General features: G+C 34.2%; 1 protein-coding gene across 6 annotated transcripts in view; it reads right to left on the bottom strand.

Moving 5' to 3' along the window:
* The window catches only part of Scaper (S-phase cyclin A associated protein in the ER), a 454,707-nt gene that overhangs the window by 354,732 nt on the left and 82,934 nt on the right, over nucleotides 1-17,041 (bottom strand). For all 6 annotated transcript variants that reach the window (XM_027925223.2, XM_071608497.1, XM_071608494.1 and 3 more), the window contains 2 exons: nucleotides 14,933-15,049; nucleotides 6,505-6,662 (listed from right to left, as the gene is read on the bottom strand). In XM_027925223.2, coding sequence (XP_027781024.2) covers nucleotides 6,505-6,662; nucleotides 14,933-15,049 — 275 coding nt within the window. The remainder of the gene's footprint in view (nucleotides 1-6,504; nucleotides 6,663-14,932; nucleotides 15,050-17,041) is intronic.

Raw genomic sequence — 17,041 nt, 5'->3', positions numbered from 1 at the left:
CCAACCACGTTCTACACAAGCAGCAGAAATGGGGTTCCCCTCAGTGGAATGGGCTGGCTGCGAAATAAAAGAAGTAGAATGACTGAAAAAAACCACAGGACACAGAAAACATCTTTAAAAAGCGGAGCCAGAACAGTGCTAGCCCAATCATTCAGATGGAGCTTCCACATTAAAAAAGGCCAAATGGAGGCTGGGGTTGTAGCTCAGTGGTAGAGTACTTGCCTTGCATGGGTGAGGCACTGTGTTCAATCCTCAGCACCACATAAAAATAAATAGATAAAATAAAGATATTGTGTTCATCTGCAACATACATATACATATATATACACACACACATATATGTGTGTGTATGTATGTGTGTATATATATATATATATATATATATATATAAAAATTTGTAAAGGGCCAAATGGAACCCACGCTTGCTTTATTTATATCGGGGAACATCCAAGGCCTTCCATAGAATGTTCTTCACCAAAAAAGGTAGGTGGGCTGCCCAGTTTCCAAGCAGTTACACCCATCTCTGGAGCTACTGTGAGGGATCTTCCTAGTAGAGCAGAGATAAAGCTCATGTGCCTTGGGTAATCTATTGCATGAGAGAGCCACAGATAGTTTCCAAGGTAAAACCTAAAATCTCCTTTTCTGTCATACCAAGAGGAGACCCTTAAGTAATTCACAGGTGGCTTCTCACACCCTGTAAATATTCAGCACATCTTCACAGATACAAATTTCTTTAAAATACAATTATAATATTCAACAAAACTAACAATAATGACTTAAATCATATAATATCCAATCTATATTCAATTTTCACTGATGTTTAACTTTATCAATATTTGGTACATAAAGATTTCTGTTTTACATTTAAATATATTTCATGCAAATTACAAAAGAACTGCATGATGAATGATAAAAACACAAATAAAGAAGAAAAAATTAAATTATAAAATTAAAGAAGTTTGGACTAGGGTTGTAGCTCAGTGGTGGAGCACTTGCCTATCCTGTATGTATAAAGCACTGGCTTTGATCCTCAGCACCACATAAAAATAAATAAATAAAAATATTGTGGGGGCTGGATCTGTAACTCTGTGGCAGAGTGCTTGTCTCACATGCATGAGGCTCTGGGTTCGATTCTCAGCACCACGTAAAAAGAAACAAATAAAATAAAGGCATTCTGTCCATCTACAACTAAAAAAAATTAAAAATAAAAATATTGTGTCCATCTACATCTTTAAAAAATTTTTTTAATTAAAGAAGTTTAACACAAGATTTAGTTTCCAGTTAATTTAACTGACTCACACATAGAAGTACTATGATTAATCACTTTATCTTTTAAAGGAAAGAAAAACATCTCTCTTTAAAAGTTGCCTTATAGAAAGAAATACTGCTTAAACCTTGGAGCTATTCCATTAACCAATAAGACAGCCAACACAAACACTATCGTATAATAAAAAAAATTGAAATAATAATTGAAACAAGTAAAAAGAGAAGTATATCAAAATAAAAACTATAGCAGGTCTCTTAGAAATTGAGAAAATAGTTACAGAAAAATTACAATTTTAATGAACCTTCAGTGAAAACTATATTGAAAAATTATTCCCATAATAAAGAATGTTTAAGAACAGCAAATCATGTAATTAAACTGTCAGAGAACTCCTAAAAACTTAGAATAATGTTAGGATAGAGGTGCACAAAGCTAAAAATTATATTTCATTTCAAACTTTTTACTTGTACATTTTTTAATATTACAAATGCCATTAATAAAGTTACAGTAAATTCATATCAATACAATCAAATAATTGAAGAGCACTTGAAATAAACCCAGCCTGACTATAACATATTATCATTTTTATTTATCACAGTATTTCATTAATACTTTATTTAGACTATTTACATCAATGTTCAAAAGATAATCTTTTATTGTAATTTCCTAGTTAGGTTTTTATAGTAAGATTATGCTAGCCCATAAAACAATCTCTTTTATTCTTATGAAGAATTTCTATAAGATTTATATTATTTTTATCTTAAATGTTTGGAAGAATTTGCAGATGAATTCCATCTTGAGCTAGAATTTTCTTGTGAAGAGATTTTAATTTCAGACTCACATTTTTAAAAGGTTATCTGCAAGTCTCTTCAAGTTTTTCTAATTATTGAAATGCAAATTTAAAGTTGCTTTTTTTTTAAGAAATTTGTCAATTTTTTTTAATTTTCCAAATTTTTGTATGCTGCTGCTTATAATTTCCTTTTACTATCATTTTAATATCTATAGATAATCTCTAGTCACATCCTCTATTTCATTGCTGGTATTATACCTTATCTCTTTTTCTTGATCGGTATAAGATTTGTTTATTGTATTAGTCTATTTGGCTTTGTTAAATGTCTCATTATCACCTAATATATTTTCCTTCTTTTAATGTTCCTTGGTTTAACTAGTTCTTTTGTAACAAGAACTGGATGTAAAAGACATTAAACTGGATTTTAGCTTTATTTCTTTTATAATATGTACAATTAAAGTTAAAATTTTTCCTCAAAGCATAGCTTTATCTCACAACTTCTTCCATGTTCAATTGATTTTATCAAATTTTCATTGCCCTTTCTGATTCCACATAAAATTACTTTCCAAAATTCAAAAATTTCAGAATTGTATAGCTATTGTAACTGTAATTTATTTCTAATTTAATCCTTTTGTGATCCATGACAAAGTACTTTCCATCACCTGAAACCTGCTAAGGCTGGTCTAATGGCTTAGCACGTTTTAGCTTCCGTAAAAGTTCCACGAGTGCTTGAGTATGTATTTAGATTTACAGTTCCAGCAATGACAGAGTAACTTGTATGAAAACTTGCCCTCTTCCTGCCAATAAAAACCATAAAGGCTACACAAAATATATAAATGGACTGTTTAAAGGCTGTGGAAAGCAACCAATATAAGCAAGTTTTAAGAAACTATAATTCCTGAAATGGGAATAACAACATTAGACCCACATTCACCCTAGCATTTTGCTTGAAGACATTTCAAATTCAGAAAGCAGGAGAAATGATTTCTTGCAAAAACCAGCATTCCCAACTGGCTGAAACAGAATTAGAAGTTCAGGGAGTCTAAAGCAACTGGGACGTCAGGGGCAAAAATCTCAGAAAGCGGGGGTGCATGGGTACTATAAGGAAGTGAGCCAAAAAATCTGCATTCAATCTCCCTTAACATGCCTGACAAGTGCTGGACTTTGCATATACAGGGCAAAACTCCAAAAAACCTAGAAACCTAGCAGAAAGCAACAGCTGGAAAGCTAATGAGCAGAACAGATTTTACAACAATTATATAGTGCTAAGGAAACAAAAGTTGGAATCCAGGGATGTAATGGGCTTTAAAAATATCCTAGATTTTCAGCTGAGACCCCTAAAGGAACAGGAACAAAACTAAAATACATCAACCTTAATAACATCACAAACCAAACCTTGACAGCATTAGGATGGTCTGATTATACTCTATAATTTTGCCAAACACACACTCCCACTCCCATACACACACACACACAGACACACACACAAAAAAAAAAAAAAAAAAAAAAAAAACTTTTAAAATAAGGCTCTAAACAACCAACAATAAAAATTAAAAAATAAATAAATAAAATAAATTTAAAAAAATAAAATAAAATAAGGCTCTATAATTTTAAATATATACTGTTAAAAAATGTGAGATATGTTAAAGAAAAACAAGGTGAAATAACTGAAAACCTACCAGAAATGTTTATAAAGTAAACCCACAAGTTGTTGAGTCATTTTAATTTTCAGTCATAGATGTTTTGAAAAAGCTATACATGAAAGGGGCTGGGGTTGTGGCTCAGTGATGGAGCACTTGCCTCGCATGTGTGAGGCATTGGGTTCGATCCTCAGCACCAATATAATTAAATAAATAAATAAACAAAATAAAGGTATTGTGTTCATCTACAACTAAAACAAATTTTAAAAAAATAAGCTATATATGATAAATAAGTCCAAAAACTATGGAAAGATGGAGACTATCAGCAGACATTTATTTCATAGTATCAGTTTTGAAGACCAGTAGCTTTTGATCTATATCAAATCTGGATGTGTTCCTCAGGTATGGTTTTTCTTGATCTGAAAAACCTGGGTGTTAGGTGGGAAAAGAGGGCTGGAGGGGGAAGTGAAGATGAGGGTCCCCAACACTAATTTTTAGAGAGTCTTTCACTTATACCCCTGTTGTAAATACACTACTCTTACCTTCTAATGTGCGTGGTCCTTTGGATCAAATACTATCTTTCCTACCACCTCTAAAAAATAAACCTCCAATATTCTTCTGGAATGAGAGTGGAATAGTCCTGCTACAATTCAGATTAAGTGGAGGAGGGTCAGGAAACTAAACTCCTTAAAGTACCACCCTTCCATGTACCCTTACTTCCAAAAATAAATATAACACCAATTTTCCAACTTTTGGGCATTCTGTGATTGCTTTTCAGTTTTGTCTCTTTTTTGCATCTTGGGATTCACCTAACTCACTGAAATTCTGTTACAAGCAACCTTTCTTCTTTCCGACTTCCAGAGAATCTGTTCATATCATCTTTTCTCCTTTTTCTTAAGCTGAATTTTTAAATCCTTTTATATCATTTTAGCTGGGCTTGGGAATAAGCAAATTAAAGGCATGTGGTCAATCATTTTCAATTAGAATTATTTTATAGCATATAGTTATAAACTTCATTTCAATAGCTACCATTATTACCAATTACTTGAGGTATATGCCATAACTCACTGAGCACAACAATGCACTAAAACCCCAAAACTAAAAGTGAAGGTGTTCTAAAACAAAATTTTCCAACATCATAATACGGTTTCCTTAAGCACAGTTCATTATCTATCATTGTCTCTCATTTCATCTCAACCAAATGGATTTCTCATGAATAATCTCAAAGTATTCATTTAAACAAAGCCATAAGTGCTAATTTTATATAATTACTCTAAGGTTTTTGCAACTTTGATTTTTATAACACATTTCTCTCAGATTGTTTATAGATACAGAAATTAGAGAGTATTGATTTCATATTTTCCTACCTCTTTCTCAGAGAAGGAACTTGCTATGATTTGAATGTGGTTTGTTCCTCAAAGGTTCATGTAATTGAGGTCTGGTCCTCAGTGTGGCAGCATTAAGATGGTGGAAGCTTAAGAAGTAGGGCCTTAATGGAGGTGATTAGGTCACTAGGGGTTACTGCCCTTGAAAAGGATTAAGGTAATTCTAGTAGGATCCCAGTGGTTCCCACAAATGTGGATTGTTTAAAGGCGTGCGGGGGCGGGGTGGGGGGGGTGGCCACGAACCTGATGCATACACTGCTCTCTGGCTTCCTGTCTCACTATATGATTACTTTTACTACCATCATGATGATACTATCTACCATAAGGCCCACTTTAAAGGCCTAACTGATGGGGTCACCCAATCTTGGACTTTCAGTCTCTTGTGAGCTAAATAAATCTCTTTGTAATCTACCCAGTACTTTGTTACAGCAACAGAAAACAGACAAATACAGAATTTTTACCTACTAGCAAGGTGCTACTTCTCAGCCTATATGAAGAAACCAAGTACAAAATGTTGGGTGAAAATAAAGAATATTATTTGAAATAAGCCAATACAACTTGCTAATACCAAAATCCAAAACAAATCAAAGTATATCCATAATACAAAGATAGCAAGGCCTTTGTTATGTGCACCAAAATATGTCTTTCTGAACCAAGAAGTTTCAAAGGGCTCTTCCACTAAAGGAAAAAGATAGCATTTTCTGAAGTTCCCCTTTACTCATAACAAACTCATTATTACTTATTATCATTCTCACATCCCAGACTCTGAATATATTTTTTAAAATCCACAGATTTCTACAGAAAAAGATTTTATGAAGGAAATTCTTGTGGGATAAATCATACCCTCATAATGACACACTATCTATTTATTTGTGTTCCTTGATTATTCTGATAGCTTAGAGAATAAATGTTTGAACAACCATAAACAGATTATTTTGAAGAACCAAAATAATCAAATATTAAAGAGCTAAAATTGTAATATGCTACTTTTAAAGAGTATATTCTGCCTAAATAATGGAGCAGACTGTCATTTTCTTCTCTGGATCAAAACAACTGTAAAATATATATAAATAAACTAACAAAGATATTCTTCTTAAAGGGTATACAGTGTAAACCTAAAACTAGAATGATCTCTACTGGCTAACACACTGTGCTAAAAAATGGTTATGCTCAGCTTTTAAGAACGTTTTGTGGAGCTGGCAACTCTCCCCCCATCCCAGTGCTGGGGATGAAATCCAAGGCCTTGTGCACACTAGGCAAGCTCTAAACTAACACACACCACAGTCCCTATTCTGCAGTGTATAATCACACAGAAGATGCAAAAGGATAAATACATAATTCTAATGAGACCAATTTTAAACTGTGTAAATATTTTTGAATATACATTTATCTACTACATAAAAAAGCTAATTCAAGGTCACTTGCCATTTTTGCGGGAAGTCTTCTGCACTGCCATTGGTGGACAGGGCTGAGCAGGTGCTGAATCTGAAGAAGTGGTAGAGCCTGCATGAGCCTTTACTTTGTCAGCCCAACTGACACCTGTGGGAGCCACACGTGGAGCAGCCACTGTGCCAGGAGAACCCCTATGGAGATAAATAAATACACCTAATAAATTAAATATTAAAGTAACAATTTTAAATACATACTTAATATATCACATTTTAAATTAATTGTATGCATGTATCTATTATACTATCACAGATATTTAAGGTGACTAAATTCACAGATTTATCTTGATCTAAAGTGGTAAGTCATTAATTTTAATCTAGCTACGAAGAAATGAAACTAAGGATAATACACAAGACTTACTTGATCCCTCAAAATAAATAATTCATTGAAGCAAGAAATATAAAAAAAATTGTATTCAGAGTTATAAGGAACATGGGAGAGTAGAGGAGGCCACATTCCAGGCTGCTCCATAGCATGAGACCATGATAGTGGAAATACAGGTTCTCAGTGAGGTAGGTGAAAGAGGGATTTCACTGGGATTTAATACTGGACACTTAGAGCACAATGTGAACTCAGAAGTCTGGATACAACAAAATAAAGAAGAAAGCCCACCATAAGCAACAGCTGCTGGAGCCAACTCACCATGGCCAAAAGGGAAGGGGACTAAAGAAAGCCATATTTCAGGTGATTCCAAGGTATGTCTTGGTGCAGAGAAATCTGAGATCAAAAACAGTGCCTAACATTAGACCAGAGTCCTTGCGCCTACTAGAAGAAAATGTAGGCCCAACTTTTCATCATGTTGGTATAGGAACTGACTTCCTCAACAAGAATCCTAAAGGTAAGAATGAAAATCAAGAATCAATAAATGAGATGGAATCAAACTAAAAAGCTTCTTCACAGCAAAGGAAACAATAAATAACATGAAGAGAGAGCCTACGGAATGGTGCAAAAACTCTGCCACCTGCACCTCAGATACAGCATTAACCTTCAGCACATATAAAGAACTCAAAGAACTTAAACTAAAAAACAATAACCCAATGAATAAATGGACTAAGGAACTGAACAGATACTTCATAGAAGAAATACAATCAAATCAACAAATATATGAAAAAATGTTCAACATCTCTAACAATTAAAAATATGCAAATCAAAACTACACTGAGTTTCCATCTCATTCTCCACTCAGAATGGCAATTATCAAGAATACAATCAACAATAAATGTTGGCCAGGATGTAGGAAAAAGGTACACTAATACATTGCTGGTAGGACTGCAAATTGGTACAATCACTATGGAAAGCAGTATGGAGATTCCTCAGAAAACTTGGAATGAAACCACCATTTGACCTTGTCATCCCACTCCTAGATTTATACTCAAAGGACTTAAAATCAGGATACTACAGTGACACAGCCACATCAATGTTTATAGCAGCTCAATTCACAATAGTTAAACTATGGAATCAACCTAGGTGCCCTTCAACAGATGAATGGATAAAGAAGATGTATATGTACACAATGGAATATTATTCAGCCTTAAAGAAGAATGAAATGATGGCATTTGCTGGTAAATGGATGGAACTGGAGAACATTATGCTAAGCAAAATAACCAATGTCCAAAAACCAAAGTCAGAATGTTTTCTCTGATATGCAGATGCTAAATTCACAATAACCAACGGGTGGAGGAGCTAGGGAAAAATATAGGTACTTTGGATTAGATAGAGGGGAGTAAAGGGAGTGGAGCGGGTATAGGGTTAGGAATGATAATAGAATGAATTGGAAATTATTACCCTATGTGCATATATGCTTACACAACTGGTGTAATTCTACATCATGTACAACCAGAAGAATGAGAAGTTATATTCCATTTATGTATGATGTGTCACAAAATGCATTCTACTGTCATGTATAACTAATTAGAACAACAAAAAAAAAAAGACCCAGAATAGCCAAAGCAATACTAAGCAAGAAAAATGAAGCAGGAGACATCACAATACCTGATCTGAAATTATACTACAGAGCTGTACTAACAAAAAAATAACAAAAACATGGTATTAGCACCAAAATAGACATGAAGACCAATAGAAAAGAATAAAATATGCAGAGAAAAACCTATTACCATCTGATATTTGACAAGGGTAACAAAAATATATCTATGTATATATCCATATATATATAATAAAATTCGATTCCTATCTTTCACCCTATACAAAAATCAAATCAAAATGAATCAAAGACTTAGGAATTAGACCAGAAACTTTACAACTGGTAGAAGAAAACACAGGGTCAACACTCCATCATACAGGTGCAACACAGACTTCCTTAAGAAGACCCTCAAAACACAACAAATAAAACCAACAATCAATAAGTGACATGCCATTAAACTAAAAAGCTTCTGCACAGCTACAGAAATGATTAAAAGCATGAAGCGAGAGCCTACAAAATGGAAGAAAATCTTGGCCAATATCTCTTCCGAAGGAGATTTATATCCAGGATATACAGAAAAAAATTAACACCAAAAAACCCCAATAACATCAAATAACCCAATCAATAAAAGGGCAAAATTCAACAGAAACTTCACAATAGAAAAAACACAAAAGGCCAATAAATACATGAAAAAATGATCAACACCTCTAGCAACAAGGGAAATGCAAATCAAAACTAAAATTTCATTTCACTCCAATCAGCGTCAATGATCAAGAATAAAAATAACAATAAATGATAGCAAGGTTGTGGGGAGAATGGAATACCTGTATGTTGTTGGTGGAACTGCAAACTAGTACAACCAATCTGGAAAGCAGTTTGAAGATTCCTCAAATAACTATGGATGAAACTACCATAACACCCAGCTATCCCACTTCTGGGTATTTTCCCAAAAGATCTAAAATCAGCAAACTACAGCAACACAGCCACATCTATGTATTCAGCAGAACAATTCACAACAGCAAAATTATGGCAATAACCTAGATGGCCATCGATAAAAGAATTAAGAAATTGTGACATACACAATGGAGTTCTAGTCAGCCATTAAAAAGAATGAAATTATGGCATTTGCCTGTAAATGGATCGAAATGGAGAATATCATGTGTAGTGAAATTAGCCAAACTCAGAAACTCAAAGATTGAATGTTGGCTCTCAATGCTGAATTTAGACTAAAATAAAGGAAAGGGAGAGGGAAGAATAAGATTACATAAGGAATCAATCAAATGCAAATTAATACTTGAGCAAAACGAAGTCTCATAGAATAGAAGAAGAAGAGGGGGAATACAGAAAAGCAAAGGGGGAAGAAAAGGGGAGGAATCATGAACTGAAATTGATTTCCATGCATGTATGAGTTGTTGAGATGAACCCAACTATTGTACATAACCATAAAGCTCTAATAATGATAAAAACAAAAAGCTAGAACAAAGAATTTTGATTGTTTTCACAATAAAGAAATGAAAAAAAAATTTGAGGAAATAGATGTTTAACCTGATTTATATATCAACAATGTATACATCTACTGAAAGATCACATGGTACCCCATTAATACGTACCCTTTTAATGTTTTTATATATCAGTTAAAAATAAACTGGCAGGGCTGGGGCTATAGCTCAGTGGTAGAGCACTTGCCTAGCATACATGAGGCACTGGGCTTGATTCTCAGCATTGCATACAAATAAATAAGGGTCCACTGACAATTTAAAAAATGTTTTTAATTAAAAAATAAATGAATTGGCACATAATTTAAAAGTTCAATAATATTATAAAAGAAAATAATAAAATTTCATAGTACCTTAAACTTTTATTTTTGCTCATGTATTTTAATAATATAAATTTGCTAATCTTGACAGAGAGTATTAAAACTGGGTTTTTCTTTGTGTACATTTCTCACATGATACACAACATGATGCCTCACTAACAATGTTCAATTCTGATTCCTTAAAGTGAAGTGATACTATTTCTCCTATTTTCAACAAACTTTCATAGCTGTCCTAGTCACTCATTTTGTAGCAACTTTAACAGTATATCTTTATCAAAGTTTCCCAAAAATTCTCTTATTTTCACAAAAACAATGACTTTTTTTGCACTCATATATTACTGGTTTGCTTAATACTTAAATTATGAGTTAAAATAATGAACATAGCTTGTATACATCAAGTTTCATAATTACTAACATATTCAGAATAAACAAAACTCTACCAACATGAACAGAAGGAAGTAGAAAAACTAAGGGTAGGTAACCTATGAGCCACAATTGTTCAGCAAGCTGAAAGAAACTGATTTCCAGTGATGAGAAATACTGTCAATTAACCCAACAATATGGAGAACAATATGAGAAATTTTACCACACATTCACTGAAGGCTTTCAATGCTAAAATAAACCAGGTACTACACAATACTTTGAATCACAGACCACTCAAATGCACTAAAATCAAGTTAACTTAAAATGATGCTTGTGTGTACAAATATTTATTTCCGTTTGCTTACATTCATTACCCTATTTGACTAAGGTCTAATTATTGTAATTTATGAAGTCCAGGAATCTTCATCAAAGGCAATGCTATCTGATAATTCCATAAAGAAGCTTAAAAAGAAAAGTTTGATTCTATTGAATGAACAAACATTTGAACTTCTTTTACTAAGGGCCAGCTACACTTTCAGAGTGCTTATAATACAGACATATGGCAAAGATCTTGCCTCAAAGATGGTCACAGAAGGGAAAAAAAAAAGACATTAAAAAATTATAAAACATTGCAAATGTAATAATACAACTTATATCCAAGGTTTACCAGTAATAAGGTGAAAGTTGTTAACTGTGAAAAGGTGGGAGTTGGGGAAGAAAAGTTCTCAAAAAAGGTTAGGTTTAAAAGATGCAAAAGCTAAGAGCAGTGGCACACACCTATAATTCCAGCAGCTCAGGAGGCTGAGGGCAGAGGATCACAAATTCAAAGCCAGCCTCAGCAATTCTGCAACACCCCAAACAACGTAGCAATATCCTATCTCAACATAAAATATAAAAAGGGTTGGGGATATAACTCAGTGCTTAAGCACCTCTGAGTGCAATCCCCCAGTACAAAAAAAAAAAGACAAAAGAGAACTTTCCGAGCAAACTACTTACTATCCTTTCATTAAATATTACATGTTAAGACTTACTCTAACAAATTTAGAGTCCAAACAAATTTTTCTTAAAAATAAATCTCCCCAGGGACATTGGAAGAAAACAAATGAGAAAATTTTTAACATCACAGCTACTAGAGGTAGCAATAACATTTGAGGCAAACAAAGACTGACCAAAAAACCTTTAAAGGAAAAGCTGGAAAGCGAAATCTCTGCATAGGGCTTTGAAAGCTCCAACATATTCTTAGAAATGGACATATTCTACAAATAGACATGTTATATGCATGTTCCCCCCAAAATCTGAGAGGCCCATAATGTCTCATCTCTGACTAACCTTGAAGCTTTGGGAAAACGGGAAGAGACAGCAAAGGCAGCACTAGATACTGCCAGAGCATACTGACAGTATGTTCCAACAGACACACAGAATTATTCAAGAACTAAGAGATTTATTGGCTCAAGGCATTTAAGGAAACTTCTGCCAAATCATTAGCTGATGAGTAAGCTAACTAGCAGAGGTTTTGGAGGCCATAAAACAAAGAAAAGTCTTCACAGAATTACTTTAAGAAACTCACTAAACTGATAGTAACAAATAAACATGCATAATAACAATCCTAGCGAGGGCAGCACTGAACTCCAGAGCTACCACATTTTATTTAAAATACCTAGTTTTAAAAAACAACAAAAAATCAAAAGACATGCAAATAAACAAGAAAACATTACCTGACATAGAAGGAGAGCAGTAGCAGCCTTAGATTTAACAAAGATTTTAAATCAGCTAGTACAATCACATTTAAAGAACCTCAAAAAAGAAAGCCATGTCTAAACAATTAAAGGAGAGTATGATAATGAAGTCTAATCAAAAGCAGAATAACAATAAAGAGAAAGTAAACATTTTAAAATAACCACATAGATATTTTGGAGTTAAAAACATTAAAACTAAAAACTCACTAGAGGAACTCAATAAAGTATCAGAATAAAGTATCAGCAAACTTGAACTGAGATCATCTGTTCTGTGAAATCAGAAGAAAAATGAACAGAGCCTAAAGACCTGTGAGACACCAATAAGAGTATCATTATATGGTCAGGTGCAGTGGTGGACGCCTGTAATCCCAGCAACTTGGGAGGCTGAGGAAGGAAGATTGCAAGTTTGAAGCCAGCCTGAGTAATTTAGCAAGGCTATAGGAACTTATTGAGACCCTGTCTCAAAATAAAAAATAAAAAGGGCTAGGAATGTGGTTCAGTGGTTGAACAGTCCTGGATTTAACCACCAGTATCTTCTACCCCCATAAAAAAGTATTGTCATATGTATGGTGGATTCTCAGAGAAAAGGGAGAAGAAAGAATATTTTAAGAAATAAGGGGCCAAAAATCAAAACTACACTGAGATTTCATCTAATACCAATCAGAAAGTCAGTCATCTAGAATACAAATAATAAAAAATGCTAGAGAAGATGTGGAAAAAAGAAACACTGTTACACTGTTAATACGATTGTAAATTAGCACAACAAAAATGAAAATCTGTAGGATGTTCCTCAAAAGACTAGGCATGGAACCACCATATGACCACATTATCACACTCCTTGGTATTTATCCTAAAGAATTAAAGTCATCATACTACACTGATACATGGTTTCACAGATAGATATATAAAAGAAATAATGGGCTGAAACTTTCCAAAGTTTATGTAAAACAACTAATCTACACATCCAACAGAAACAGTGAACTCCAAGAACTCAGAGGTCCACACACAGATACATCATCATCAAACTATTGAAAGCCAAAGATGGGAAGAAAATCTTGAAAGCATTGAGAAGTGACCCATTACATTAAAAGCTCTTTGATAAGAATAACACCTGATTTCTCATTAGAAACCATGAAAGCTAGAAGGCAGTGAAATAACATATTCAATCTACTAGAAGAAAAAGTCTATCAACCAAGGATTCTATGTAGTACAAAACTATTCTTCCAAAACTGAAAGATAAGATATTCCTAGATAAACAAAAACAGAAAAATCTCTCACCAGTAGACCTGCCTAAAAAGAAATGCTAAAGGGAGTCCTTTTTAGGCTGAGAGTAAGAGGACAATGGACATTAATTTGAATCCATAAGAAGAAATAAAAGAGCACCAGTAAAAAACCAGAAAAGGTAACTACATAGGTAAATATAAAAGACAGCAAAAATGTAGTTTTTGTTTATAACTCTTTTCTTCTAACTCATTCAAAAGACAACAGCATAAATTATAAAACTGTGGTATTAGTTTTGAGTATTATCTCTTTATTAATAATTTTGGTTTGTAAAAAAAAAAGAAATTGCTAGTTTATCACATGAATAATTTTGCATGAAATAGGCTAATAGGTTTTAATCTTTGGAACACTAATTACCTTTGAATATATCACATTTCCTAAAAGTTAAATATTAATTCTCCTGAATTTTTAAAAATTTTTATTCAGACAATTTCAAACATATACACAATGTAGGAAAACACAGCGTGGTAAACCAACTTCTTCCCCCTCTGGCTTGAAATTATCAGGAAGAATGTACCAAAAATTCACATCCTGAGATAAGGGGGAATTATCCAGAACAATCAAAATTCATCCTTGTCCACCTAGAACAGCATGTCCTGCAAGACCTGAACTCAAAAATTCAAGTACTTTGAAGGGTCCTTCACAGTTGTAATGAGAAGTGAAGCACATACAAATGAGACTGATCTGACCTGGGCAATCCTAAACTTCAAAGGATCAGCTTGCCATGCTAGACTTCTGTTTATTCTTCCTGGGTTTTTTTTCTTTTTTCTTCTTTTTTTTTTTTTTTTTTTTTTGGTGGGCAGGTGGTACTGGGGATTGCCTCAGGAGCACTCAACCACTGGGCCACATCCCCAACCCTACTTTGTGTTTAATTTAGAGACAAGGTCTCACTGATTTGCTAATAAGCACCTTGCCATTGCTGAGGCTGCCACTGAACTCAAAATCCTCCTAATTAAGCCTCCAGAGCCACTGGGATTACAGGCCTGCACCACCTCGCCCAGCTCTTCCTGCCTATTTGTGAGTAAATAAGTTGCTTTGCCTGACTCATTATGCAAGTATTCTGTCCTTTCAGTCTCATCAAGTAATGAGTTTGTGCAAAATCTCCTACCAGAATAGAAACCTTAGCAGAAACTGTTCCCTTCCATGGGTTGATATTCTGCTTTAACACACAAACCCAGACATGAATATTTTTATAGTGATCATTTTTGGAATACTATACCTACATTACCTATAGACAATAATGTAATGTAATACAGTCGTTAGTAGGCTTTTTTGAGTTTATCTTACCCAAAATTTAAGCTTCTTCTAGCATTTGATGTTACACTTATTCTGTCTGTTGATGGACTTGGAATCACATGACGTCCTGGAGACATCTTCTTTACTTCCCATGCCAGTGATGTTGGTCTGCCAATTCAAGAAATACAGCAGATTAGATTAACAGAAAAGGGGGATACAAACTAATCTTTTTCTCTTGGTTATCAATGAGTCCATATATAGTCTCATATGGTTAATGAGACCATAATCAGGTCATAGTTTTGCCATATAGCATTGCTTATCAGAAAGTTAGCATATTACCCATGAGAAATCACCAGTGATGCATGGCCCAGGATATTCCCCACAGTTCAGCAGAGCAAAAGAACTCTACTTGCCTCAAAAGAGTTATAAAGTTACAGAGACATGAAATATATTTCTCATAATTTACAAGCTTACATGTACCTAGTACCTAATTAGAAAACATTCAAAGGCAATGGTATTAATTCATGTTACTTTGTCCAATATCCTGAAGAAATAAGTTTATGGAAGGATCAAGACAGAGAGAAAATGGTAAGGAATAAATTGAGAACACATGTGAAAATATGAAGTCTGTTTCCTCTACCTCTTAATCACCCATGAGAACAAGAGCGAGGATATTCTCTTCTTTATTTAAGAATTAAACCTGTCTTTTTCTAGTTTTATATTTCATTACCATTGCTCTCTGTTGGAAAAAACTAAGAAATGTACCTTAACTTCTTTTTTTTTATTAGTTACACATGACAGTACAATGATCTTGACATATCATACATTTGAATCAAATGGGGTATAATTTCTCATTTTTCTGATTATACAGGTTGCAAAATCACATTGGTTATACAGTCACATATATACACACAGCAATAATAATGTCTATTTTATTCTGCTGTCCTTCCTATCCCCCCTCCCCTCCCTTCCCCTCCCATCACTTCTCTCTACCCAATCTAATGTGACACACTTCTTTTTTTTTCCCCCCTCACAACATCATACATGTATTCTGTAAAACGATGAGGGTCTCCTTCCATCTTCCATGCAATTCCCCTTCTCCATCCTTTTCCCTCCCACTTCTCTTCCCTATTTAGTGCTTCTCATGCTCTTCCTCCCTATCCCATTTTGAGTCACACCCCCCCCCTTATATCAGAGAAGACATTCAGCATTTGTTTTTTAGGGATTGGCTAACTTCACTTAGCATAATCTGCTCTAATGCCATCCATTTCCCTACAAATGCCATGATCTTGTTATTTTTTAGTGCTGAGTAATATTCCGTTGTGTATAAATGCCACATTTTTTTTTATCCATTCATCTATTGAAGGGCATCTAGGTTGGTTCCACAGTCTAGCTACTGTGAATTGTGCTGCTATAAACATTGATGTGGCTGTGTCCCTGTAGTATGCTCTTTTTAGGTCTTTTGGGTATAGTCTGAGAGGGGGAATAGCTGGGTCAAATGATGGTTCCATTCCCAGCTTTCCAAGGAATCTCCATACTGCTTACTAAATTGGCTGCATCAATTTGCAGTCCCACCAGCAATGTATGAGTGTACCTTTTTCCCCGCATCCTCACCAGCACTTGTTGTTTGACTTCATAATGGCTGCCATTCTTACTGGAGTGAGATTGTATCTTAGAGTAGTTTTAATTTGCATTTCTCTGATTGCTAGAGATGGTGAGCATTTTTTTATGTATTTGTTGACTGATTGTATATCCTCTTCTGAGAAGTGTCTGTTCAGGTCCTTGGCCCATTTGTTGATTGGGTTATTTATTTTTTTGTTGTTTAACTTTTTGAGTTCTTTGTACACTCTAGAGATTAGAGCTCTATCTGACGTGTGAGGGATAAAAATTTGTTCCCAGGATGTAGGCTCCTATTTACCTCACATATTATTTCTCTTGCTGAGAAAAAACTTTTTAGTTTGAATTCCTCCCATTTGTTGATTCTTGGTTTTAACTCTTGTGCTATAAGTATCTTATTAAGGAATTTGGGGCCTGTTCCCATGTGATGGAGATTAGGGCCAACACTCCTTGCAGAAACAGAAAAAGCAATCATGAAATTCATCTGGAAAAATAAGAGACCCAGAATAGCTAAAGCAATTCTAAGCAGGAAAAGTGAAACAG

The sequence above is a fragment of the Marmota flaviventris genome, chromosome 2 (assembly GCF_047511675.1).
Source record: "Marmota flaviventris isolate mMarFla1 chromosome 2, mMarFla1.hap1, whole genome shotgun sequence".
In the NCBI taxonomy this organism is placed as follows: Eukaryota; Metazoa; Chordata; class Mammalia; order Rodentia; family Sciuridae; genus Marmota; species Marmota flaviventris.
The sequence above is the reverse complement of the archived record's forward strand: the minus strand, read 5'-3'. Positions and strand labels throughout refer to the sequence as shown.